Here is a 26,097-nt window from a genome sequence, read left to right as displayed (position 1 = left end):
AAATAATAATAATAATGATACAATTAAATAATGAAAAGCTTGCAATAAGACAACGATTCATAAAAAGCACGATTTATATTGTGTTATATTTAAAAATCTGGGTGACACCGAAATAGACCGTGTGATATGTGCTAATTTTATGGTTATACTGAGAGCTGAAAATTAGTTAAAACAAAAATTAAAGTGCAATATGTTGGGCTTTAGCGCGCTCCCGCACTGAAACTGCCTGCAGTTGTTGGCAGACAATCTCACCACAACACCTGTGTTGGCGCTGTTATGGGGAAAGTCAAATCGTGACAGGCTAACAGCATCGGACTGTAAACATGGCGGCGTGCACAGCTACAGAGCTGTGCCGAGCACCCCGTTACTATTAGGCTGAGAGACGGAGACACCCCGAAAATGGAGACCGAAGAGGAGCAGCACATAACGACGCTCCTCTGCATGGGGTTCCCAGACCCAGACGTGATTCGGAAAGCGCTCCGTCTTGCAAAGAATGACATCAACGAGGCAGTGGCGCTGCTGACCAACGAAAGCCCCGGACTCGGGTATGGATACGAGCCGATGGAGAGTGGGCCTGCCCCGGGCTCGAGCTCCACTGGGGACGGAGAAAACAGCGGGCGGACTGGGACAGGAGGGTTTGACCCCCCGCCTGCATACCACGACGTGGTGGAGAGCGAGGTAAGGGCAAGCATCGACTGAAGGAGCGTGGGAGGATAGCACGAGCTAATTGCAACTTAATGGGAGAGAGTGGACTCGCCCATTTAACTAGCTAAACTTAAGGGCTACATGCATGGAGCCCAGCGTAAGCTGTCAAAGCAGCACATGAAATACCGTCTCTCGTGTGGGACAAGGCATGCTACAGATACTACTAGTTCATGGTGACTAGAGAAGTGTCCATTAGTGAGACGCTTAGATTTGCTACTGTAACACCGAGGCTAAATGACATTTATAAACTTAGAGGCTAACCTAGCTCGCTAGTTAGCGTGCTAGGTTAGCTTAGTTAGGAGTTGAACCTGCTAGTAACTGGATCGGCATTGACCCACCGCTGTAGGATTGTGGCAGTAGATTTTTAGAAGGGTGCACTCTGGCAGTGACAGTCAGTTCTGTCAGTTAGCCTTAGCACTGTTCAGTTTGCTTTGCACCGGTTAGCTCACATTAGCTGGTAGGTTGGCTGACAGCGGCAGCTCGGCTCATGTCCTGCCGAGATTGCGGCGCACACGAACCGGATTCAATCGCCGTTTCTTAATATTCTTTTACATGCGTGGCCATTTTGGTACATTTTCTCCACGCCTTCGACTGTTAACATGTCTAATTATTGTGTCGTCGATTTGCTCGTGTCGGCTGAATCGAGGCCACAGGTTTTTATCTCAATGACAGACAACCGAGTTTATTGATCCCAAACTGGGAATGTCTTGTGTAAGAGTGGCACCGTATCAAATATTAAATGTAAAAACATTTATGAATATTAGAAAATTAATAAATGAACGATATATAAAACGTACTTCACAGCAATGCAAATAATTAATTACTCATATAATCAGTAATTTACCTGCAGGTGATACCACTTGGTCCTTCTTCACTGTTCGTAGTGATGGAGCAGTAAACTCTCCTTAGTTACCTATGAATACCTGTGTCCTCAAAAGTGTCAGCCCTTGATATTCTACATATAAACCTGTTGTGTTCCTGACTCTCTTAAGACCTTGTTGGTGCACTATAGAGCACAACTGAGCATTATTCAGTCCTTTTATCCTTTTATCCCTTTGGTCTGATGGCAAAGTTGATTGAGCTGCTGTTATTTAATGCAGAGTGTTTGGGTCAGCACATCTAGTACATATAGACTGCTCTGGCCCCAATACCTGTTGGAAAGAAGAAGCCATCCACTAATTTGTCTCTAAAACCAGCCATATATATATGAATAACACGGAGAAAGCACGCAGAGAGCACAGACCTTCAACAATCAGATTTCCTATGTGTAAATTGTGGTAATGTGTATCTGGATCACGACCAAAATCAAATGATTTCTTCCTTGACCCATAGTCCTGATCCCCAGTCATTTCAATCAAAATCCATCCTTTACTTTTAGAGTTATGCTGCACACACGTAGGCAGGCAACTGCAACCAAAAACAACTTCCTTGGCAGTGGCGATTACAGAAATCACATTTGCTAAATCTAAGACAATTAAAGTATCTTGCACATCATATGGTCAAATAAAAAGTTGTTTATTTCCTTTCTTCTTTTATGTGGCTTGCTTTGTTTATTCTTTAGAGACATGCAGCAGGTCTTTGGCCTTGTGTTTTGCTCTTACATATAGCCCAGTAGGCTCTCTGACTTACACAAACATGTTGCATATTTTGCAGGCTAGGGTCTCTCCGGAGGGTTGTGCAGGGATGCATAGTAACAGAGTGGCACTGCCTAAGTCGCTTAGTTACCTCATCACCCCACCACACACACAAACACACATATGACCACGGTGCCTTTGAGTTTTCCCCAAGCACTTTAGGTGTTGATAAGTTATTACAACTTAGCTGCATCTTTGAGAGGTTTTTTTTATTTTTGTCTTTTTTAAGTTTTTTTATTTGGAAACGGCTGCTTAAAAAGGACGGTCTAATGTTAAGTACATAAATTTACTGTTGTCTTCTGTCACTGGTGTTAGGCAAGTCTCTCTCTCTCAACGCTCTCAACCTCTTGACTCTCTCATCCATCTAGCTGTCATTTTGAGTTTTCTGAGAAAGGGAAGAAATGAAATATGATGCTCCACTGTTGCTTCCTCCTCCCCTTCAATCCCCCCAGTTCTCCTCTACTTAATATCCAGTCCATCAACTTGTACTGTATATGTATCAGCATGCAGTGCAGTAAAATATGTACTTAATGCATTGCCCATTAGTATGCTAATATGTGACAATATAGTCAAAATGGTTAGACTTTACATAACTATATGGGTAACTATGTGCAGTGCTCTCAGACAAAAAGGACAAGTTAATTATAGTGTGTTTTTTTTATTATTTATAATGGGTACCAATACATCCCTGGGCCCAGTCACTTTTCATACAAAACAACATGTTTATCCTCTGATCACCACAATCCTTTGTTATTTTACACAATCCTACAGTAAATCATGAATCTATTTCAACTATAACATAGTGATGTCTTGGTGTGCTGAATCACACCACTGTTTCAGAAGAGGAGTTCTGCAGTTTGATCATGAATATTTGAAAGTCACCATGAATATGCAGGCAACCTAATGATGTAAATAATTAAAAAATCATTTTGTTTGCAGTTGTTTTACCCACACATACTTGAGTAGTTTACTGTCACTTGCCATGTTGCATGAATGCAGAAGTTGACTTTGATTGATCTGAAGGTAAACCTTCCATCTTAAAAAATGCCATGGTGAGTACATCATGCAACAAATAAGACAGTCACGTCCTATGGCAAGGTGTTCTTTACACCTGACTTTCTCTTACACCCTTTTTTACACATCACAACCCCTGTCACATAACTGCACAGTGTCTTGAGAGAAAGTAGGAGACAAATGATGAAGGGCAGATCTTAGAGGACACCTTTTTTCTCAACTCATCTTCCAAAGGGAGGATTCCAGTCACGAATCATGCATGTCTGACTTTATCACTAGAATCACGCAGTCAGCTTTCTGGAATAAAGTCACCCACTTGAATTAGTGTGTAACTTTATCGTATGTGTATTTACAGAGGAGCAATGATGAGAATGGGAACTGCTCTGGGGGGAGCATGGAGTTCCCCACCACCAACCTGTATGAGCTGGAGAGTCGAGTCTTTACCGACCACTGGTCGATACCTTACAAGAGAGAGGAGTCTCTGGGCAAGTGCCTCATCGCTTCCACCTGCCTCGCCAGACTCAGTAAGTCTGTATGTGTAGAGAAGGGAAATAAAATGCTTCCCATCTGTGTTGCTGTGTAGGTGGCATGTTTTGTTTGGACTGTCTGGTGTTTTTTCACATGTTGTATTTTAAAATCTTGTGTGATCATGTCTCAATTTGTATCTCTTTTATCAAAACTATTTGTTTTTCTCCAAGTAAAGATGTGGGTTGAGTATGTAAATCCATCATCTTGCCTTTTGCCAGGTCTTGCTGATGCTGATGAGAACTGCAAGCGCTTCATGGAGCGCTGCATGCCGGAGGCCTTTAAAAAGGTGAGCAGTAAAGAAATTGAGCTCTACGTGATGTTGTAGTATAATTTTACTGACAACCCTCCCTGTGTTTTCATTTTCTCTCGATCCTCAGTTGCTGACCAGCAGTGCTGTACACAAATGGGGCACAGAGATCCATGAGGGAATATACAACATGCTAATGTTGCTGGTGGAGTTGGTTGCAGAGAGAGTCAAGCAAGACCCTGTACCTGTAAACCTAATGGGAGTTCTGACTATGGTGTGTTCTCTAGCACTCCGTCATTCGTATTTCAAATTTTCCTAAAATATATTCCAGGATGGACGGATAATATAAATAGAAAATAGAACATGTTGAATGCCAATACCTGACAAATCCTCCAATTATTAAGATATTGATTGGTGATCAAATAAACAATCCTTTTATTAATAATAATAATAATAATAATAATAATAATAATAATAATAATGCATTATATTTAAGGCGCCTTTCAAGACCCTCAAGGTCGCTTTTAGATGTGATAGGTTCATTAATACTATAATAGATCATCATCATAATGCATATACTAATGCTCAATATTTTTGTTGACGTGCCCAGGCCTTCAACCCTGATAATGAGTACCATTTCAAAAATCGGATGAAGGCCTCTCAGAGGAACTGGGCTGAAGTTTTCGGAGAAGAGGCCAACACGTTTGCGGTTTCTCCCTGCAACACTTATCAGAAAGTAAGTGCCTCATCAGTTACAGTTAATTATCTGCGGTGTTCTAGCATGTGTGCCAGGTTATCAAGATACACTTGCAAGTATGTTCATCTGCATAAATATTAATTTAAACTTATTAGCCTATGTTCAGTTTTGTATTCATGTTCAAGAGCAGATAGTTGAGCTCTTCAACCCCCATCTTGTATGACTAAGCCACAGGGGCTCAGCATGATACGTGTGACTGACGTGCAACAGCTGTCAGAAAATTGCATGTGAATGCGCGCGAGTGTGTATGAATTTTGCAATAATTTACAGTTGAAGTTTATTGCTACATAAACAACTGCAAACGCATTTGTTTCAGGAGCCTCATGGTTGGTTGGTCGATTTGGTGAATCGAGTAAGTGACAAGCAGTTGTACAGATATTGTATCCATACAAGTATATCACATTTGTATCAACCTAATATATATTTTTCTCTTGTATTTTTGTTAAGTTTGGAGAGTTGGGAGGATTCACTTCCATCCAGACTAAGCTCAACGCAGAGGAAATCGAAATTGCTGTAAGACTTATTTTCCCACTGTTTTCTTGCCCTCAAATTTGGTGACATTGTTTTTACTGTGGTGATGGATTGAGAAAGGGACTGTAGACGGACTTGTGAAGGCCTATACAGGCAAAAGGTCTCCATGCTTACCCCCCACTGCTCTTAGCTCCAGGGGGCTGAATGTCTCTCTTTTCCCTTCTCAGTAATGCTCACTTGCACACAAACACACTCTCATCCTCCTGCTGTGTGATCGTTGAAATGCTCTGTTGTGGTATGTGTTCTGAGGCATCTTTGTACTGATGCTTCCTTCTGGGAACCTGTCAGGAAGCACAGCAGTGCAAAACCATTGATTTTTGTGTGTATGCGTGTGTGTGTGCGTGTGCATGTGTACACACCATGTACATTGCTCCCTCTGTCCATTGGCATATTAGTAAGGCAGGTTGCAGACCTCTGTTGCACTCTTCAGTAGCAGAGGAACCTCAGTGGAGTGTGTAAGCTGTCAGGTACCAAACATACTCCAAGCACTGGAGAAAAAAGGGGCTGTGAAAGTGAAAGAAAACAATAGATTAAGGGCAGAGTACTCCCTCCTCTGCTGACTCTTAAAGGCTTATTCATTTGCGTGCTTTGAGCAGGAAATCAAGTGCAGGTGGGTGGGGGTGGGGGCCTACTCACTGCTTAAATGAGGAAAGTGAAGGAGCTTCTCCAAGGGAGACGAGCAGAATAAATGGGAGATTGTCAGAAACATGGGAACCACTGAGCAAGGTTCTATGATTTAGCACTGAATGACACATGACAGCTGCGCTCTGTCTATCTCTGGAGCCTCACCCACACATCTGGTTATACTCGCTCTCTTTGACTCGCATGCAACAGTAAAAACACAATTTAACCTGAAAGAAGAGCCGTGTATGTTTTCTTTAATGAGCCAGGAAAAGCCATAGTCTGTCAATTATCTTGATTTTCAAAAAGCAAAGTGGTAGCCTGACCAAGTCTTATGTACTAATATCTTAATTTCACTTTTGGTTTGGCTGTCTAATTTATTCTGTGTCTATTTCCCAACACAGTGTGTGTCAGCTCTGGTCCAGCCTCTTGGAGTTTGTGCAGAATATCTAAATTCCAGCCTTGTCCAGGTGACGTTTCTTATCTGCTCTCACATACACTCGCATACACTTCACTTTTTCCTTTATTGTTCTGTGCCCTTGTTCTGATTGTATTTGTATGTCTGCATTACTGTTTCAGTGTTGAATAGATCAGTGTTGTTTGTGTACATGTACATACTTGTTCTAAATTTTGATTTAAATTCTATTTTTATTCACTGTGCCCTCCAAGTTTTGCTCCTCCAGTGGCCCACTTTCCCCACAGAGATCGACAATTTTTCTTTTTGTATTTCCTAGCCCATGCTTGATCCAGTCATCCACAAAATGATCACATATGTACAGAATCTGGAGGAAAAGGACCTTAAAGACAAGGTATGCTTTATATTATATTCACCCCACCCTTAGGCATTTATTTATTGTCTGTATATGTGTTTTTCATTTATTTTCAGTATAAAGCTTGGAAAGTTTAAAAAGTGAGCACAGGAATATCATAATAATTTTTTTATCTGTAACAAATTAATGAAGTAGTAATCGGTTAATTATTCTTTGTTTGTTTTGTAACTAGCGTCTGGTCAGCATCCCCGACCTGCTCTCGGCAATCAAGCTGCTGTGTATGAGGTTTCAGAGGGAACTGGTTGCTGTGGTGGACGACCTTCGGCTAGACACACTGCTGCGTATGCTCAAAACCCCCCACTTTTCCACCAAGATGAACTCCCTCAAAGAGGTCGGCTTTTATAGATTCTCAAGAGTTAAGATTAAACGGTTTTAATAATTTTTTTAACTCACTATATATGGTTTATATTTGTCTTACAGGTTACAAAGTTAATAGAAGAGAGCACTGTGTCTAAGACGGTGAAAAATGCTATTGACACAGATAAACTGCTTGACTGGCTTGTAGAGAATTCAGTCCTGTCAATAGCACTGGAGGGTAAGTAAATACTCGCACATCAAAAAAATTAAGCATTTACCCAAATAGTGTTAGTTTATTGTTCTTCAGCTGTATTTACTGTGATGCTTTCAATGTTTCTCTGTATCAGGCAACATTGATCAAGCTCAATACTGTGAAAGGATAAAGGGAATCATTGAGCTGCTGGGGAGTAAACTTTCACTCGATGAACTCTCAAAGATCTGGAAAATCCAGGTGAGCTGAAGATATCACAGTTTATTACATTGTATTTTTAAGTTCAGGGTTTTCTGTCTGTATATATTAGGGATATATCTCATCTGAGCATTTATTTTTTTAACTGATTTGAGGTCAGCGATCTCCCAGATCTCTTCCCCCTGATTTTTTTTTTACCAGAGCTGCAGAGTTTTCCACATGCACTGGCTCTCAGCTAATTTAGTGAGCAGGTTGTCTATTACTTGTTTTTACAAATCTGGGGAGAAGTAACATTTTAACCATTTGGTTGCACAATAACAATGTTGTATACACACAGTGCTGGTTTAGCTAACATAGAGCTGGTGACATCCCTGCCTTCCCTTTCCTTCAGTCGAAATATTATTCACAGTGATGACAGTGATTATTTTTTTAATAGTATTGAATCTGGGCTTGGTATTGACAGATACTGAACATCAAAAATATCAGATTCTGATCAGGGCCCAAAAAAGCTTATTGGGACATCCCTAGTATTTATATATATATGCACATATTTGTGAGTGAGTGATACATTCTTAAGATTGCAACTGTCCACTCCATTTGATGGATGTTTTGATTCTTTTGTGGGCATTTCAGGCAGGCCAGTCCTCAACTGTGATAGAAAACATTCATACAATCATTGCTGCTGCTGCTGTGAAGTTCAGCTTTGACCAGCTCACCCACCTCTTTGTGCTCATACAGAAGGTCAGTGCTACAAAGTCTCAGGGACTGAAATCTAGAGAAATATCAATCAATGTAAAGTGGCGTGCGAGTGTGTGTGGTGTAAACAGCAATGTGTTTGCATGTAATTTAGAGCTGGGAGATTGAGAGCGACCGCGTGAGGCAGAAGCTGCTCAGTCTGATCGGGAGGATTGGCAGAGAGGCTCGCTCTGAAGCTACAACTGGAAAGGTATGTTCCAGTTATAGGACAGAGGACAAGTAGATGTATTCCAACATGAGATAAGGATATCTGCAGTATGATAGTTGTCAGTTTCTAAGTGTAGCTCTGATTCTGATCCATTTGGCTCTTGTTTATATCTGTGCAGGTGCTGGAGGTGCTCTGGGAGTTGGCTCATCTGCCTACTCTCCCTACCAGTCTTGTCCAGCAGGCGCTGGATGAGCACCTGGGGATCTTGAGTGATGCCTATGCTGTCAAAGAGACGGTGAAACGCAGTTACATCATTAAATGTATAGAAGACATTAAGAAGGTGAGACAGATATGTTCCCATCAGTTATTTTTATCTATGTCGACGTGGTGCTCAAAAATTAGATTTTGTGTATTGCTTATTTTCTGATTTCATAAAGGAAATCCTGTGACATTGCACCCCAATGTTTTTCTTGCATGCTGTAGGTACAGTCTAGCATCCTTACAATGCAATGTGTATTAAATGTAATTTAATGTAATGTCAAGAAAGAAGTAAGAAGATTTAAGAAATGTTTGTTAATGCATTTGTCAACAACCATAACTCCTGTGGAAAGCCAAAAATAAAGGCTGATGTGTAAACATTAGGGACAATAGCGTAAAACACAGTCATTACCATATAATGTATAGTAATATGTTTTGGATGAAATTCTCAACAATTAAGCAGTGCCGGTTTTTCTATGAACTGGTTCTTTGTGCAGTGGCTGTCTGAGACAGTTGATACACCTAGATACCACAGAGCTTTTACCATAGAGCTTTTATTTGCACTGTGCTTTTCCAGCTGTCACGTGATGTCGAAATATCTGCCATGAAACTTACCTGCATGTTTGTTAAGCCACTCGTAACTGAATGAAACGTAGTTGCAATCTGCCCCACCTCAAATAAAATGTATGTCTCTAGACTCACACTCAGGAGGACATTAAAGGCAGCGACACTCAAAGCTCATTTCTTACTGGCTCTTGGGGCAAGAAGAAAGCTAACTCTTTGACCAAAGTAAGAGGAGAAGCCCGTATAATTTCTATTTCCTTTGACCAATCTCTATCCAATCTCACTGCTGCACGCCTTCCAGTCAACCAATCGTGGAGTGGGGCTTGACCACAAAGGGGGTTTTATTTGTCACAAGATGATAATTTCACACATGATTGTAACATGAGGTTGTTTAACCAGGTGTATATTAATTTTCTGCTTTGCCACTGACTAATGATTTACACAGTGGTGTTGATCTTGGGTGAGACAGAACAAATGAGTGATTTAGCTGCTGAATGAGGGGACAGCTTTGGTGGAAGTGCTATCACAGTTTATGAAAGGTTCAATGTAGGATTTATGTGCAGAATTTAACGTTTACAAGTGTATACCTCCCCTAAATATAGGAGTTGCAATGTTCCTGTGACTTTATAATGAGCCCTTTATATCTACAATACAGTTGAATGGGCAAACAAGAATCACTGGCACTTAGTCAGAACTTTTATGTTCCCTGAAAGCCAAATTAGGGACGGTGATGGGATCAGTATTCATTTGACTGAAGTATGCAACTTCAATGGTATAGGCCAGTAAATCCTTCACACTGAACCTTTAAGCTGAGAGGAATCTGATATCAATAATTTTATTCAGGATGTACATGTTTGATGTATAATTTACCAGTTAAAGAGACTCCTTACATCTCTTGCTCTGATTTCCTTCTTTCATCTTCACACATCTCTGACTACAGAAATAGTGGCTCTGCGATGAAAATGAATGAGTAACGACAATCACAATCTTTTTGTAGCCTTTGTATGCTTGGTCTGTGTCAATGACTGGCAATCTCTCTCTCGTGCATGTGGGTTTGTGTGCGTTTTTTGCAACAGGCCTCTCAGCAGAGCAGTCCTCAGGCAGTCTGGGTCGTTCCTGCTCTCCGTCAGCTGCACGAGATCACTCGTTCTTTCATCAAGCAGACCTATCAGAAACAAGACAAGGTAATATATGTGGCCAGCCATGGCAAAACCGGTCACAAGTCTCACGAGGGGCATTTTTAGTTATTTACAGATTCTGAAAGTGTGATTTCTAAGCTTTCGGATAATATTTGAAGAAGATATGACCATTTGAATGTAGGCACTCCTCAAACTGCTTTAGGGAGAATTTTAGCCTCAAAGATGTACACCTTCTAGGAGCCAAGAGACAGAATCATCACACTGACATAGAACAACCCCCTCCTGGTTTAAGCTGTCAGTGACTATTGCTGTTGGCTACACTGCTACACAGTACAATACATATACAATTATTCTGTTATCATTTCTTGTCCTTACACTTGTGTTGTCATACAGGGGTATGCAAAAGTTTGGGCACCCCTGTCACTGATTCCTAGACATTGTTCTCCAAAGAATCTGCTGATATTGCAGGCTTTCTGTAAATCATATAAACTTTTCAAATATCACTGTGTTTGTCTCCAATATGATATATTTAACTGACATTTCTTATCCAAACAAAAAATCATGAACATTTATAGGGGTGCCCAAACTTTTGCATACCACTGTATTTCCAGCATCTGTTTTTGTTGTTTCATAAAAAACAAAATATACTATATATACTTAAAGAGAGAAGGATCAGAGATACACACATATTTCATATATCAAATCAAACTGCCTTGCCACCGCAGGCACTAATGAAATACATTGAAGTGGCTCTGTGGTATAGTGTGGATGGATCATTCTGTTCCTGAATGAGCTGATGATGTGCTAATTCTCAGCTAGTTGCTAAATCATTAGCATCACAGTCAATACTTCATACACAAAGCTGTGTCATTTACACATGATTCAAGCACATCAGCACATGTTTGTGCCGGTCCTGGAGCTGGTTTATAACAATGCAGCCACATAACGTTCTGAAACGCACTGTGGATTATTAAAAGAAAAAACGTCCCTGTATGTGACTGAACACTAACCTTACGTAGATTAACAACGTTAATGAAAACTCACCCATAAGAATATAGAGCGGTGCTGGCGTCACGTCATCATCTCAGACAACTACTCTGTCTGTCCGTTTTACTCGTTTTGCGCTGGGCCGACTTGCGCCCTCTTTGGCTGTACACATATACACACTCACATGCACAAACCCACGTTATCGCAGTGATATGTTGTACAGTCAGTGCAATGTTTTCATGGTAAACTTTCCTTACCTCCCCGTAGAGCATCATTCAGGACCTGAAGAAGAACTTTGAGATTGTCAAACTAATCACGGGGTCGCTTGTGTGCTGCCATCGACTTGGTGTGACTGCGGCAGGAAATAATGGTCTCTCAAGCTCGACCCTGGTAGATGGACGATACACCTACCAAGAGGTTTGTTCTTATTTTTATTGATTATCTTTACTGTTCCGTGAAGCTGAAGCGCAGCTCATACTAATATTGATGATACAGCTTATAATTTGACAGTCATATGAACCATTTTATGGGAGCTGGACTGGAGTTATGTTGGTAAAGTTTGATATTGTGTTTTGACCTGTGTGTGTTCGAAGGTCAAATTGACATATACCCCTCTGACTCTGTCTTTAGTATCTGGACAGCCACCTACGCTTCCTGGCCTTCTTCCTCCAGGAGGCCAGCCTCTATCTGGTCTGGAACCGAGCTAAAGAGCTATGGGAGTGTCTGGTGTCAGGGCCAGATGTTTGTGAACTTGACCGTGAGGTAAGAAAACAGCTACACAAACACAGCCTTGGTCCTGGGCCATTTGCAGTTTTTGTCTTGATAACTGCTTTAAATAAATGGGGAAGTGGGAACTCAACACAAAAACACAAAGCCATTTGTTTCATTGTCAGGGTTCTGCAGGCATAACAATTTGATTGTAAAATATCAAAACAGAACTTTTAACTATATATGACAAAGTTCACAGAAGCATTGGTAGTTGTTCACAATTTTGTTGCTAAAATTGAGTGGTTGTTATAGACTTGCGCACTGTCCAAGTTTTACCTTTCCTCTTGTCTGATGTAAGCTGGGATTGGCTCCATCTCCCTCATGGCTCCCCAAGGATCAGTGCCATAAATGATAGAGGGAAGGAGGAGAGAGTGGTCCCATGAGCCACTTTGTAGAGATTGGAAGTCAAAATTTTCTTAGAGCCAAAGTTGAACAAAATGAGAGAATGCATTTGTGGCACTGACTATTAACACCCTTCCTCAGTCCCCAATGTGGGGTCTCAATTTCAAGATACATGTTTACATAGAAACATCTTGTCTACACAGCAGCAGTTTTTTATTTACAAACACATGCAGATGGTGAGGACATTCTACAGTTAAATAGCACCTCAAATCCGGAATCCATAAGTATTTAAAACCATGTTCTGATGTGTGCAGATGTGTTTTGAGTGGTTCACCAAAGGACAGCATGACCTTGAGAGTGATGTTCAGCAGCAGCTCTTCAAGGAGAAGATATTAAAACTGGAGCCCTATGAGATCACCATGAACGGTGAGACTCTGCTCAGCTACGATTGACCAACAGCATTCCATTAATGATTAATTAACAAGTGCATGATATTTACATTGTATTTTTCTTACAGGTTTTAATCTGTTTAAGACCTTCTTTGAGAATGTTAATCTGTGTGATCATCGCCTTAAACGTCAAGGAACTCAGTTGGTCAGTTTTCACTTGCAGGTTTTTTCTACATGATGGTTTTTATAACTTGGGTGTGCTAAGTTAATGTTTTTTGGTTTCAGTGTGTGGAGCGCCTTGACCTGGCAGGGATGGATTTTATCTGGCGCATCGCCATGGAAACCCCTGATGAAGAAATAGCAAATGAAGCAATCCAGCTCATTATCACATATAGCTACACCAACCTCAATCCCAAGATGAAGAAGGTCAGTTTGGACACAATGTAATCTTGTGACCCAGTCTCCTTGCAGTCCCTTCATTAGTCATCATTCATTTTTCACCTGTTGCAGGATTCTGTAACGTTGCACAAGAAGTTCATTGCCGATTGTTACAAGAGACTTGAGGTGAGTAGCCGAACAAGTTGGCAGTAGAAGTGATTCAGCCGTTTCTCAAAAATCAACCTAACTTAACCACATTTCTGATTCTTTTCTTGTACAGGCAGCTAGCTCAGCCCTGGGTGGGCCGACTCTGACGCATGCTGTTACTAGGGCAACCAAGATGTTGACGGCCACTGCCATGCCGACTGTGGCCACGTCTGTACAATCACCATCAAGGTACAGAGGGGGGTTTGGGTAAGAGCATAGTTACTCGTCCTATTTAAACACGTATTTGTGTTACTCATTCACTCAGTAATTTTTTTGTACATACAGCTTTTCACCTGTTTGAATCTATTGAAGCACTTCTTTGTATCTTCATCTCCAGATCCACTAAGCTGGTAATAATCGAGAGACTGCTGCTGTTGGCTGAGCGCTACGTTATTACTATAGAGGTACATGATGCAGTCTTCATTATTAAGATTTTGTTGTTCATTTGAAAGTGTTCTTGTGTACAGACACTAGACATGCACAATACATTCTGCAACCTGTGGCCTGGGTTATACTTTTGTGTGTCCATGCCATCACAGTGTCTACAGTGGTGCGTTCTGACCCTTTACAGACATATGCAAGCACCTCCACATTTTGTGACCACTTAAACTTAAGGCGTTGACTCTTCATTCTCTCTAGAGCTCAACACTTTGCATGTCAGCATGTAAAGAATACAGAGACATACAAATGGGGTCAGAAGCTGCTTTCTGTGACCGCACAACACAGAAAGTATAACCCAGGCCTAATTGTATCAGTTATGTTATCATCAGCATCCATATTGCACTTTTCAAACTGCTGAAAACATTTTTTTTTATATATTTTGGTGTTTATTTCTTTATAGGATATGTACTCCGTTCCTCGTACTATTCTACCTCATGGGGCTTCGTACAATGGACACCCTGTAACTCTTCACATCACCTATGAGTCAACCAAAGACACTTTCAGCGTTGAGGTACTATGAGAAGTACCTTGTTACACATTCATTGTATATTTTACATCCTCTCACTGTGTGTTTTTTGGGTATTTATCTTGCAGACCCACAGTAATGAGACAATAGGAAGTATCCGATGGAAGATATCTGAACACTTGAGCTGTCCCGTGGATAATGTCCAGATCTTTGCCAATGACAGTGTGGTGAGTCTTAATATCTCCCCCCTCATTTAAGGATATTTCCTCTGAGGCCAGTACATAGAATCTGACAAAATACAAAAAGTTATTGCACGGCTCGTTGTTTTTTTGTGGGTTGGCCCACTGCATATGTTGTGTAGCAGGAGAAACACACCCTTGTTTTTTTTTTCTTTCACTCCATCCCTTCACTGCCCCTCCACCGTCTATTAGTTGACCATGAATCGCGACCAGAAGCTGCTGTCACAGCTTGGCTTCAGCGATGAGCAGACCCTGACTGTGAAGAGCTCAGGCACTGGCACTCCTTCTGGCAGCTCCGAGTCCTCAGCCTCTGCTTCAAGCAGCTCCAGCTCTGCTGTCTTCAACTCAGCCTATGCCTTGGAGCAGGTAAGACTTAGGAGTTGAGATTTGTGCACAGACTTGGATGTTTACATTTGTTTCAATGCACCGTGCTGATTCTTTTTTTTCTACAGGAGAAGTCCTTACCTGGTGTGGTGATGGCTTTGGTGTGTAATGTGTTTGAGATGCTTTACCAGCTGGCTAACCTTGACGAAACCAGGTAAAAGCGGAATTGCCATAACTTTCTGGAAAATAAAGCTACAAGTGTCTTAAGTTATTATGTTGAGAGAAATATTATTTTGACAGAAATAATCATGCATTAATTAGACATGTTATGATGTAGATATGATGTAATGTTACACTACAGTAGGACCTTAAACAACTTGTTCATACTGCATGTTTCTGTTACCCTTAGGATCACCCTGCGTGTGAGGAAGCTGCTGCTGCTTATCCCAACAGACCCAGAAGTGCAGGATGCTCTCGACAACTTTGTTCCCAAAGAATCCAGTGTCTGGAGTCACCAGGTACCACAGACTCTCTGATGAGATGTGACCGAACAGAACATAAATATTCCACTTTTGTCTTTCACTCAATGCCTTTACTCTGTATTGAAATATCTATGTCCTGCTTCTCACCTTCTCCTTCATACTATGTGTCTCAGCTTTTTTCTGAAACCTTTTTTTGTTTTATTTTTTGTAGAAGACACTGTTCACCCTCGGGCAAGGAGCAGGCTCTCGATCTCCATCTATGGCGACCAAGCAGCAGCACCAGCCCAGTGCTGCATCCATTCTAGAGTCCCTGTTCAGATCCTCAGCACCTGGCATGTCCACCTTCAGAGTGCTATACAACCTGGAGGTATGCACACACGTGAAATTACACGCATCACGTGAAGCGATTGTCACCTATATTCTAATTTTATAGAACAATGGCACTGACATCTGTTATCTTGTCCCTGCTTGTGTCTGTTAGGTTTTGAGCTCAAAGCTTATGCCCACATCAGATGACGAGATGGCCAAAACCAGCAGCAAATCCTTCTGTGAGAACTTCCTCAAAGCAGGAGGACTCAGGTAACAACACTAACTGTCTGGTATTTGCATTGATTCACTGTGGGATGTGTCATTAGACTTGATAAGTTGCATTGTATACCTGCACACATATACAGATGCATTGTTGTTGAGCAGTAATAAAGAGTAATTTTTATGTTTATTTATTTACAAGCACAACTCTGCAAATTTACTATGTTAACCTTGCTTGTATGTTTTTATTTGTCATCATAACAATAGTGATTCTCTGTGTTGTCTCTGTAGTCTGGTGGTGAATGTGATGCAAAGAGATTCAATCCCACCAGAGGTGGACTATGAGACCAGACAAGGGGTTTATTCAATTTGTCTTCAGTTGGCCAGGTACAAATTGCCTATTTGCATAAGAGTCAGTATTCTGGGCCTTGCAATGTTTCACATTGGACTTAGATATTTACGTTTATAATGCAAATTTGCAGGTTTCTTTTGGTCGGTCAGAGCATGCCTGCAGCACTGGATGATGATGTCATCAGAGATGGCGAGGCACTGTCATCGCGTCCATTTCGTAATGCAAGTAGGAGTGGGCGACAGCTGTCTCTATGTGGAACTCCAGAGAAGTCCACTTACAGACAGATGTCTCTGTCTGAACGCTCGTCCATAAGAGTGGAGGAGATCATACCTGCTGCTCGTGTAGCAATTCAGGTGCTGGACTAACACACACACACACACACTCTCACAGAATGAGAATGATCTTGTGAGTGCAGTGCATTTTCAAGTACAATGTTTGTTTGTTCTCTCTCTTTACTAGACCATGGAGGTAGACGACTTCACCTCCACTGTGGCCTGTTTTATGCGCCTAACATGGGCAGCTGCTGCAGGCCGACTGGATCTGGTTGGCAGCCCACAGCCAATTAGAGAGACCCATAGTTCACTTGTGTCCCAGGGAGTCCGCACCAGGGTCAGCAGTACAGGTGAGCCAAAAAAACTACATCAATACACTGTTCTTTTACATTGTTGTCTTATTTGATTGTTCTTGAAATTGTCTGCATACTTCACTTAATACTGAGTCAATACATTTCTGTGGTATAAATCATGTCCAGCACACCTTAATTCCTGGTTTGTTATCGACATCATGTGATTATTAGTTGTGAACAGCTCATGGTGGAACATTTTGCAGAGCTACAAACAAAAGCTAAAGAAATGAAAGTCAAAGAAACTTGTTTATGTTTGCAGGAAGTAACTGCAGCTCCAGCAGTGAGGGGGAGACCATACCCACTGCATTGCATGCGGGAATATGTGTCAGACAGCAGAGTGTCTCCATCAAAGATGCCATCATCGCCCGTGAGGCTCTGTCACTGTTGGTTACCTGTCTGCAGCTACGCTGTCAGCAACTATGTAAGATGCAGTTATACAAGAATGTAAAGTTCTTATTTTACAGATCTTCTTCAGACAATGACACAAAATAATGTGCTTGGTTTCTTCTAGGTTCTTTTTACAACCTGCCCTCTGTCAGCGATTTCATTATCGATATTCTGCTGGGATCTCCCAGTGAAGAGGTAATACGCGCTTTTTTAACTCAATAGTCAATAAAGTGGAAATGCACATGCCCAGTATTGCAGTGTGAGCTTACACATGCTTTCTCCATCAGATTCGTCGTGTAGCGTGTGATCAGTTGTACACTCTCAGCCAGTCGGACACTTCAGCCTTCAATGAACTCCAGAAACCCAACCTGTTCTTGCTCTCAGTCGTTCTCACAGCTCAGCTGCCACTATGGAGTCCCACATCTGTCATGAGAGGAGTCAACCAGAGGTATTCAAGCAAAAAACATCAGAATGACATCACTGAAACTTGTACAGAGGTATTTTATTGAAAGTGCTTTTTTTTTCTCCTCAGGTTGCTGTCCCAGTGTACTGAGTACTTTGACCTAAGATGTCAGCTTCTGGATGACCTAACCAGTAAGCCAGTTCCATCACTTCTATCAGTCACCTCAATATGAAGTATCTTATTTCATGAACTAATGAGTTTGCTTCTTAATTTTCCCCCTCTCCATCTGCTTTCCCCGCCTCCAGCATCCGAAATGGAAGTGTTAAAAGTGAGTGCGGCGGCCATGCTGGAGGATGAGATCTCCTGGCTCGATAACTTTGAGCCCAGCTGGAGCTCTGAGATGGAGACCAGCGAAGCGGACAACATTCTCCTGGCTGGACACCTCAGACTCATCAAGACCCTGCTCTCTCTCTGTGGCAGTGAGAAGGAGCATCTTGGTGAGAATACACAAATTTGCATGCATGCATTTGACTCCGTTTGGAAACTTTATGATTATAAAATGTTACCAGGGGCACATGGTTCTTTTCCAGGCCCTTCTCTCATCCAGCAGTTGTTGGACGACTTCTTGTTTCGAGCCTCTCGCATCATCATCAACAGCTCCAACCCCACACCTTCCCCAGCTCCCAGCCATGACTTCCATCCCAAGTATGTCATGTTTATCCTTTACATATAGAAAAAAAAAAATGTTTAGCTATGGTAGCAACTATTACGAGTTTTCTGTAAATAATATTGAGACTGCAGATTGCAGCAAATGCAGCACTCCTCCACTCATAGAAATGTATTAGCACAAGATGGTGCCCTCTTTAAGCAAGGGCCTTGGTTTAAAGTTCAAATAAACTTTTGTACAAAAACACAATTTCAAGCATTTATAAATGTACATACCCCCCTCAAATGTTTAACACTAGCCCTTTAAAAGTGTTCTTGATTGTTACATATCGTCTGGGAAGAAAAATTGTAGACAGAAGCTTGGAGGTATACAACTGCTGGGCAGTTATTCAACTTTAACAATTTTACAAGACAAATAAAACGTTTTTTTCCATTGGTTGTTTTCTTTTGTGTGGTGCAGAACACTGCTTTAATTGTTTTTGTTTAATTTGTGTGCGTTCAGGTGCAGCACAGCCAGCAGCAGACTGGCTGCCTATGAGGTGCTTGTGATGCTGGCAGACAGCTCTCTGTCAAACCTCCGCCTCATCACCAAAGAGTTACTGTCCATGCACCACCAATCCGATTCTTCCCTCTCTAAAGAGTTTGATGTAAGACACTTGATGTGAAGAATGTCTGATATTACATATAGTTTCATACGTTAAGGCTAAGATCTGAAATCATGTCTCTCTCTTTCAGTATCTACCCCCAGTCGAAAGCCGCTCAGTCTCAGGTTTTGTTGGACTGAAGAACGGTGGAGCCACGTGTTACATGAACGCTGTCTTCCAGCAGCTCTACATGCAGCCAGGCCTGCCAGAGGTACATCGTTCATGTGCTGTTTATCTTTTGTATTAACCAGGTGCCATCTGCTATTTTACTCCAGAGACCGTTTCATACAGTGACTCAAATACCAGTGTCTTTGTTTGTTTGGTTTAAGGCTTTCTTGTCCATTGAGGATGACACAGACCAGCCAGAAGAAAGTGTCTTCTACCAGGTGCAGTCTTTGTTTGGACACCTGATGGAGAGCAAACTGCAATACTATATACCTGAGAACTTCTGGAAGGTAACAGTTCATTTTTTTGTCAAGAGATAATTATCACCAGTGTTCTTCTAATGCACTCACACTCTCGATTTAATGTGTAGCTCAGGTTTTATGCAATTATACTAAACAAGAATTGATTTCGACTGTAAAAAAAATTTCCATAAACCTTCTGAGCTGTAACTCACTCTTTTTGACATTTTTCTCTCTTAAGACTTAGACCAAAGGGACAGAAACAAACTATACTCTCTAGCACCCACTTTATTTATGATGTCATTGGCTCCATTAAAGAAATTTGTTATCCTTATATAAACGTGTGTCTGTTGCAGATCTTCAAGATGTGGAACAAGGAGTTGTATGTAAGAGAACAGCAAGATGCATACGAGTTCTTCACTAGCCTAGTGGACCAGCTCGACGAACATCTTAAGGTAAAATAAACTCACACAACGCAATTTAAAAACAAATAAGCTACATGGAAATGAATGATTCCCAACATCATTTCTTCCACCAGAAAATGGGTCGAGAACAGATCTTCAAAAACACCTTTCAGGGAATCTTCTCGGACCAGAAGATTTGTAAAGACTGTCCTCACAGGTCAGTGAGACTTTATTTTATTTTTTTCTGAGACTTATTTTGTCATTTAGAGACACGTCACAGATCATGTTTTACCTGTCATTGTACAGGTATGAGCGCGAGGAAACATTCATGGCTTTGAACCTTGGAGTGACTGCTTGTCAAAGTTTAGAGATCTCATTAGACCAGTTTGTCAGAGGAGAAGTGCTGGAGGGCAGCAATGCCTACTACTGTGAGAGATGCAAGGAGAAGGTCTGTATACTGCTCTGTGTGGATTTTTGATTTGTCGCACAATAATCGTGTTTACTTAACAAGAAGCTGTATTTGCTCGTCTGTGCAGAGAACCACCGTGAAGCGGACATGCATCAAATCACTTCCCAGTGTTCTCTGCATTCACCTCATGCGCTTTGGCTTTGACTGGGAAAGTGGACGTTCCATCAAATATGATGAACAGATTAGGGTAAAAAGTATTTTTAACAACAAGATAAAGCTAAAACCCCATAATTGAAATTCAAATATCATTAACTGTAAGTTATTTGTTGTTGGTCAACAGTTCCCATGGGTGTTAAACATGGAGCCCTACACCGTCTCTGGGATGGCTCGTCAAGACTGCAGCGGAGAGGGCGGCGAGGGACGTGGCGACGGGACGTCAGGAGGGTCCCCCAGGAAGAAAGTCACCATTTCTGAGAACTACGAACTTGTGGGAGTTGTTGTCCACAGTGGTCAAGCACATGCAGGCCATTACTACTCCTTCATCAAAGACAGGCGGTAAGGGACACAGCAGTCAGAAGTGACTGAGTGATTTTAAATATTTATGGGTTTACGTGCTTGGTGCTAATACAAAGTGGACTGTATTTTCCATCTTGTGTTTCCCAAGGAGCATATAAACTGCTTGCAACAAAGCAAGTTTGTTCTCAGGATGCTGATGTTTTTGTGGGGATTCAGATGTTCCTGTGTTGTGTTTTGTATCATTTACATGTCTATGTAGTGTTATCACTCTCAGAAAGTGATGGACTGGATGGTCACAGGTAGACATTACATCCTAGCAGCAAACCCGCACTGTAGTATTTTTAATTAGGCTGCCTTACCATCTCAGAGATCATTATTCTACAGTGAACTTATTATATAATAGATGTCTGAATCTTCAAAGAGTAAAGGGTCAGATATTTCTGTTTCAGAAAACAGAATTATTAATTTGGAGTTGGTACATTGATGCATTTAAATCTATCGACTTCTCTGTGTCAATTCTCAGTGGTAGTGCCCGGGGGCGTTGGTACAAGTTCAACGACAATGTGGTGGAGGAGTTTGATATGAATGATGAAACTCTGGAGTACGAGTGCTTTGGAGGAGAGTATCGGCCCAAAGTCTATGACCAGTGTAAGTAAAATGCATTAACTGAAACATTTATACACTAAACCTGAAGTTGTTTATACTTTCATATGAGTTACAAATGTCTCATATTGGATTTGTGTCCTTGTGTGTCTGTGTAGCCAACCCATATCCTGATGTACGAAGGAGATACTGGAATGCCTACATGTTGTTTTATCAGAAGATCAGTGACCAGAACTCGCCTGTTTTGCCCAAAAAGAGCAGAGTCAGCATCATGAGGCAGGAAGCTGAGGACCTTACACTGTGAGTCAATTACGGTTTACTTCAGTAACTTTCTCAGTGGATCACAGATCATTCATCAATCCTTATTTCTAACCCTAGTGGTAGAATTCAGTATTTTTGCAGCTGTTGGGAAAATGTTTGAACAAAAATGTGCCTTTTTTTATCATCCTCATAAAACCGCTTCACTATATCACACAGTTTTGTTTTTCCTAGCTCTGCCCCGTCCTCCCCCGACGTGTCCCCACAGTCCTCTCCGCGCCCTCCAAGGGCCAACAACGATCGTCTCACCCTCCTCACCCGTCTGGTCCGCAAAGGAGAGAAGAAAGGCCTGTTTGTAGAGAAGATGCCTGCCAGCATCTATCAGGTAACAAACATTGCTGTCGGTCTGTCCTGACATCAGCTCAAAATCTTTTCACCATATCAGCTTAACCATTCATTAAAAACACTGTTTGTCTTTTTTATAGATTGTGCGAGATGAAAATCTGAAGTTCATGAGGAACAGAGATGTCTACAACAGCGACTACTTCAACTTCACTCTGTCTCTCGCATCTGTCAATGCAGTATGTATCTGCTTGTCTGATTCTAGGCTGCACTGTCATATATTAAGCTTGGTTTATTTAACAGATAGGACACTAAGGAATCATAAATGAAGGGAGTGACTATGATCATTGTCATATTTTGAGCAGATTTGGAATTAGCTTAATACACTATATAAAAGTAGTATTATATTGTGACAGAGAGCATTGTGTGTGTGTGTATTACAGACAAAACTCAAGCATCCAGACTACCAGCCTATGGCCAAAGAGAGTCTCCAGCTGGCTATTAACTTTCTCTTCCACACCTACCTCCATACCAAAAAGAAACTCCGGTATGTACGCGTTTGAATATACAACCATCTGTCAATAATTCCTTCAGAAGCAGTTTTTTTTTTTTTTACATCTGCATTGGCCGTGTGTCTCCTGCAGTGTGGACACAGAGGAGTGGATGGCCACAGTGGAGGTGTTGCTGTCTAAGAGCAGCGAGGCGTGTCAGTGGATGGTGCAGTACCTGGTTGGGCCAGAGGGAAGAGAGATCACCAAGTCAGTATATTATGTGTTCTGACTTAATATGATGTGTGTTCATCAATGCTGACTGTATAATCACTGTATAATCAAAGCCATCATTTGAATAGAAACAACAGGGCACAGTCACCTCAGCCTAATGCACCTCCTGAAAAAGTCAAAGACACACAGGTTTTTTTTAGGCCCTTGGCCTGAGTTTAATCACTGCAGCATTTTTGTACCTGACCTCGTGCTATGCGATACTCCAGACTTGGCAGCTCCCATTGTTTGCTCTCTCATTCTAATCAATACACATTGAACCCTCCGGTTGGTTCAGGTCACATTATTCCACCTTGGTGAAGCTGCTGCAGCCACTAAATCTTCACTCTGACTCAAGAACACACCCTGACTAGAATATCAGGACTCTATACTCCCTTGTGGACATGCACACGGACAGCTGCAAACAACACCAACACATAGTTGTTGTTACAGTATGACTATATTGTACACAATATCCAGTAAGGGGTTTGCATTCACACCACCGAAGGATGAAATTCAGGTTATTTCAATCCTTACAGTACAGTCTTACCTCGGGCCCTTACACACACACACACACACACACACACACACACACACACACACACACACACACACACACACACACACACACACACACACACACACACACACACACCAAGTGTCAGACCTAGTACTGTGTCTCCAGGACAAAACAAGAAGTACTTTGTCCTACATGCTGCTCTTCTTCTTCAACATTATCCTTCAGCCTTTCCTTCCTCTCTCTTCTCAGAATATTTACATCCCATAATAATCACATATATAATAAACACAGTTTGACAGTTAATATATCAAACACATATTGAATTAGACCAGTGGCTGCTCAAGCAGGATGATGTTACATCTTCTGATTATGTCTTTACTACAGCTCTGTAGACGAGACTAAACCTACAACATGTGGACTTGTTGTAATTAAAAATCAGGCCCGTTGACTGTGTGCAGGTGTGATCATGTATAAATCCTCATGTGCTGCTGTTTGCCAACCATATCCTCTGTCTGCCATCCTTAGGGTTTGTCTGTTAGAGTCCAGCGTGAGGGAGGTGAGGGTGGTGGTCGCGTCTATTCTGGAAAAGACCATGGAGAGCGCTCTTCACTTTGGAGACCCAGGAATAGACAACATGACCGACGCCCTGCTCTCCTTATTGGACAAAGATGTTCCTGAGAATGTGAAAAACTGTGCGCAGTATTTCGGCCTCTTCAGTAACTTTGCACAGAGGGTAATGAAGCACAATAAGATGATTCTTCACTCTTTCTGGGGTCGAGTACGAATGTTCTGTTAAATCACGGCTTTCTGTTTTCTCTCTGCTCACCTCACTCAGGGTTGCGGTCCATGTCAGTTGTTGTTGAAACACTCAGCTTATCGCCGGATGCTTATCTTCCTGTTGGGACCCAACAGGCAGAATAACCAGGTACAACTGCAGGATATGAACTGTACATAATGTATTTAAACATTATCAACAATGACAGTTTTTCTTCATTCCCTGTGCTGTTTTTTTAGTCTTGAAATTCTGCACTAGTGTTATGTGGTATAATTCAGTATTTTTGCAGCTGTTGCACATATGAACAAAAATGTGCCTTTTTTTAATCATCCTCATAAAACCGCTGCACTATATCACATTTTTGTTTTTCCTAGCTCTGCAACTGCATGCTATGTAAAAAAGATTATGCAGGATTTTTACCCTAATTTAACAGCTTCACAACCATTGTGATGGCTTGTTGCAGGCTGTCTACCTCGGCTCCCCCTACTGTCTTCTAGCAGAAAACCTTCCTTGCATGATCACGCCCGCCAGCTTGTAATCAGAAGTCTTATGAAGAAACGCTAATTGTTTCATGCAACTGTGTTCACTTTGGCAATACGATCAAGGCAGCAATAGCGTTATTTTAACTGTTCAGTCGAGTCGGTGAAAAAGAAGCAGAGCAAGGGGCCACACACGGGTAATGACTTCCTTTTTCCAAATGGCGAGAACTGAAAAACACAGAAGCATGCAAACCAGATACCGTCTCAATGTATTTGCACGTGGCCTTAAGGCTTGTGTTCTCCAGCTCCGTTGAAAACAAATGGAGAGGGGATAGGACGGGGAGCATCTGTGAAAATAAAGCGGTCGACATAAGGGGGAGCGCCGTAGTGAAAAAGGCGACCAGATTTGCAAAGTTTCAATGAAATGACAAATGATTAATGGTGAACTGTAAACTCATTTTCTCTTGGTGCATTTTTACAGAATCGGCGGTGGAGTCCAGCACAGGCTCGGGAATTCCTTCACCTCCACAGCACTCTGGCGCTCATCACTCTGCACAGTGACCTCGACCCACAACGGACACAAGGTGACACACTTGAATTATATATTTTTGTTTCACTTGCATAAAGTGTAAAAAAATGCACAGTGTCCGGTTTCTAAAACAAACTTATGAACAAATTCCCAGACATCACCTGCAGCTAGGCACCTATTGGTCAGTCACACTGGTGTCCACTCGTGCTTTACTGTTTATTTTTTATTATTCTTAATGGGAACCTAACTTAGAAAATTGACATCATGCTCTGTAGAAGAAGACCTGAAACTACCGATTTAGATAATTAACTCTTCAGGAAATTCAATTCAAACATAGCTCTTTTTTGGAACCAGTGGTGTCACCGAACTGCGACTTCCATCTTAGTTCCTGGCCTCCACTTTTTCAACCGAAAACTCTGACTGTGGACACATAAGACACACTTGATACGTTTTCTACAGTTGAGCTTTTCAGGCGATGTCTTAATTTGTGGTAATGTGTTTTCCTGTGTAGCTCCAGATGGGTCTAAACTGCGGGTGAGTCACGTTCCATCCACCACCCCACTCCTCCCCCTCCACACCGACATCCTGACCTCACTCTTCACTCCAGAGGGACAGCCTTACCTTTTAGAGGTAACTATCAACCGTTTTTTTCTTATATTTTTTATTTGCTTTTACAAATGAAAACAAAAACAGTTATACAGGAATATGAAAGAATCATGTTGTCCATTAAAAGGTTCAGAGGTAATTGATCTTCTCTCTCGTTGTACTTACCAGGTAATGTTTGCCATGCGCGAGTTGTCAGGCCCGATGTCTCTCCTGATAGAGATGGTGACGTACTGCTCGTACTGTAATGAGCCCTTCTCCCTGGGTGTGCTGCAGCTACTCAAGGTAAAACCACACTGATCACAGAAGCAGCTTCAGCAGCTGACAGACGTTTAGTGGACCAGCCGTTTTCATCGTGTTAAAACTCTGGGAACTTTTTGTCTGACTTGTAGTCCCAGCTGGAGTCGGCTCCACCTCATGAACTGAAAGAA

At 41.7% G+C, this 26,097-nt stretch overlaps 1 protein-coding gene across 1 annotated transcript in view; it reads left to right on the top strand.

Annotated features, from left to right (window-relative positions):
• Nucleotides 1-399: 399 nt before the first annotated feature.
• Nucleotides 400-26,097, top strand: part of usp24 (ubiquitin specific peptidase 24) — a gene marked incomplete at both ends in the record, with an annotated part of 26,963 nt that continues 1,265 nt past the window's right edge. The window contains 59 exons of the mRNA XM_083888212.1: nucleotides 400-678; nucleotides 3,709-3,877; nucleotides 4,100-4,167; nucleotides 4,259-4,402; nucleotides 4,739-4,864; nucleotides 5,202-5,237; nucleotides 5,333-5,398; nucleotides 6,442-6,507; nucleotides 6,772-6,846; nucleotides 7,040-7,198; nucleotides 7,288-7,402; nucleotides 7,512-7,615; nucleotides 8,207-8,314; nucleotides 8,424-8,519; nucleotides 8,656-8,817; nucleotides 10,376-10,483; nucleotides 11,693-11,842; nucleotides 12,056-12,187; nucleotides 12,850-12,961; nucleotides 13,053-13,129; nucleotides 13,210-13,350; nucleotides 13,435-13,488; nucleotides 13,583-13,698; nucleotides 13,847-13,913; nucleotides 14,351-14,461; nucleotides 14,545-14,643; nucleotides 14,848-15,021; nucleotides 15,108-15,193; nucleotides 15,389-15,497; nucleotides 15,673-15,828; nucleotides 15,943-16,040; nucleotides 16,281-16,376; nucleotides 16,472-16,694; nucleotides 16,801-16,963; nucleotides 17,226-17,387; nucleotides 17,478-17,548; nucleotides 17,641-17,801; nucleotides 17,886-17,947; nucleotides 18,062-18,253; nucleotides 18,347-18,461; nucleotides 18,925-19,069; nucleotides 19,158-19,277; nucleotides 19,396-19,521; nucleotides 19,827-19,925; nucleotides 20,009-20,091; nucleotides 20,181-20,322; nucleotides 20,411-20,530; nucleotides 20,624-20,838; nucleotides 21,323-21,447; nucleotides 21,561-21,702; nucleotides 21,895-22,045; nucleotides 22,146-22,241; nucleotides 22,446-22,549; nucleotides 22,647-22,760; nucleotides 23,806-24,013; nucleotides 24,116-24,205; nucleotides 25,016-25,118; nucleotides 25,575-25,693; nucleotides 25,838-25,951. Of these exons, the coding sequence (XP_083744338.1) occupies nucleotides 400-678; nucleotides 3,709-3,877; nucleotides 4,100-4,167; nucleotides 4,259-4,402; nucleotides 4,739-4,864; nucleotides 5,202-5,237; nucleotides 5,333-5,398; nucleotides 6,442-6,507; nucleotides 6,772-6,846; nucleotides 7,040-7,198; nucleotides 7,288-7,402; nucleotides 7,512-7,615; nucleotides 8,207-8,314; nucleotides 8,424-8,519; nucleotides 8,656-8,817; nucleotides 10,376-10,483; nucleotides 11,693-11,842; nucleotides 12,056-12,187; nucleotides 12,850-12,961; nucleotides 13,053-13,129; nucleotides 13,210-13,350; nucleotides 13,435-13,488; nucleotides 13,583-13,698; nucleotides 13,847-13,913; nucleotides 14,351-14,461; nucleotides 14,545-14,643; nucleotides 14,848-15,021; nucleotides 15,108-15,193; nucleotides 15,389-15,497; nucleotides 15,673-15,828; nucleotides 15,943-16,040; nucleotides 16,281-16,376; nucleotides 16,472-16,694; nucleotides 16,801-16,963; nucleotides 17,226-17,387; nucleotides 17,478-17,548; nucleotides 17,641-17,801; nucleotides 17,886-17,947; nucleotides 18,062-18,253; nucleotides 18,347-18,461; nucleotides 18,925-19,069; nucleotides 19,158-19,277; nucleotides 19,396-19,521; nucleotides 19,827-19,925; nucleotides 20,009-20,091; nucleotides 20,181-20,322; nucleotides 20,411-20,530; nucleotides 20,624-20,838; nucleotides 21,323-21,447; nucleotides 21,561-21,702; nucleotides 21,895-22,045; nucleotides 22,146-22,241; nucleotides 22,446-22,549; nucleotides 22,647-22,760; nucleotides 23,806-24,013; nucleotides 24,116-24,205; nucleotides 25,016-25,118; nucleotides 25,575-25,693; nucleotides 25,838-25,951 (7,224 nt within the window). The remainder of the gene's footprint in view (nucleotides 679-3,708; nucleotides 3,878-4,099; nucleotides 4,168-4,258; nucleotides 4,403-4,738; nucleotides 4,865-5,201; nucleotides 5,238-5,332; nucleotides 5,399-6,441; nucleotides 6,508-6,771; nucleotides 6,847-7,039; nucleotides 7,199-7,287; nucleotides 7,403-7,511; nucleotides 7,616-8,206; nucleotides 8,315-8,423; nucleotides 8,520-8,655; nucleotides 8,818-10,375; nucleotides 10,484-11,692; nucleotides 11,843-12,055; nucleotides 12,188-12,849; nucleotides 12,962-13,052; nucleotides 13,130-13,209; nucleotides 13,351-13,434; nucleotides 13,489-13,582; nucleotides 13,699-13,846; nucleotides 13,914-14,350; nucleotides 14,462-14,544; nucleotides 14,644-14,847; nucleotides 15,022-15,107; nucleotides 15,194-15,388; nucleotides 15,498-15,672; nucleotides 15,829-15,942; nucleotides 16,041-16,280; nucleotides 16,377-16,471; nucleotides 16,695-16,800; nucleotides 16,964-17,225; nucleotides 17,388-17,477; nucleotides 17,549-17,640; nucleotides 17,802-17,885; nucleotides 17,948-18,061; nucleotides 18,254-18,346; nucleotides 18,462-18,924; nucleotides 19,070-19,157; nucleotides 19,278-19,395; nucleotides 19,522-19,826; nucleotides 19,926-20,008; nucleotides 20,092-20,180; nucleotides 20,323-20,410; nucleotides 20,531-20,623; nucleotides 20,839-21,322; nucleotides 21,448-21,560; nucleotides 21,703-21,894; nucleotides 22,046-22,145; nucleotides 22,242-22,445; nucleotides 22,550-22,646; nucleotides 22,761-23,805; nucleotides 24,014-24,115; nucleotides 24,206-25,015; nucleotides 25,119-25,574; nucleotides 25,694-25,837; nucleotides 25,952-26,097) is intronic.

The sequence above is a fragment of the Microchirus variegatus genome (genome assembly GCF_963457635.1).
Source record: "Microchirus variegatus genome assembly, chromosome: 4".
NCBI lineage: Eukaryota > Metazoa > Chordata > Actinopteri > Pleuronectiformes > Soleidae > Microchirus > Microchirus variegatus.
Note: the sequence above shows the minus strand (reverse complement) of the source record. Positions and strands in the feature narration are given on the sequence as shown.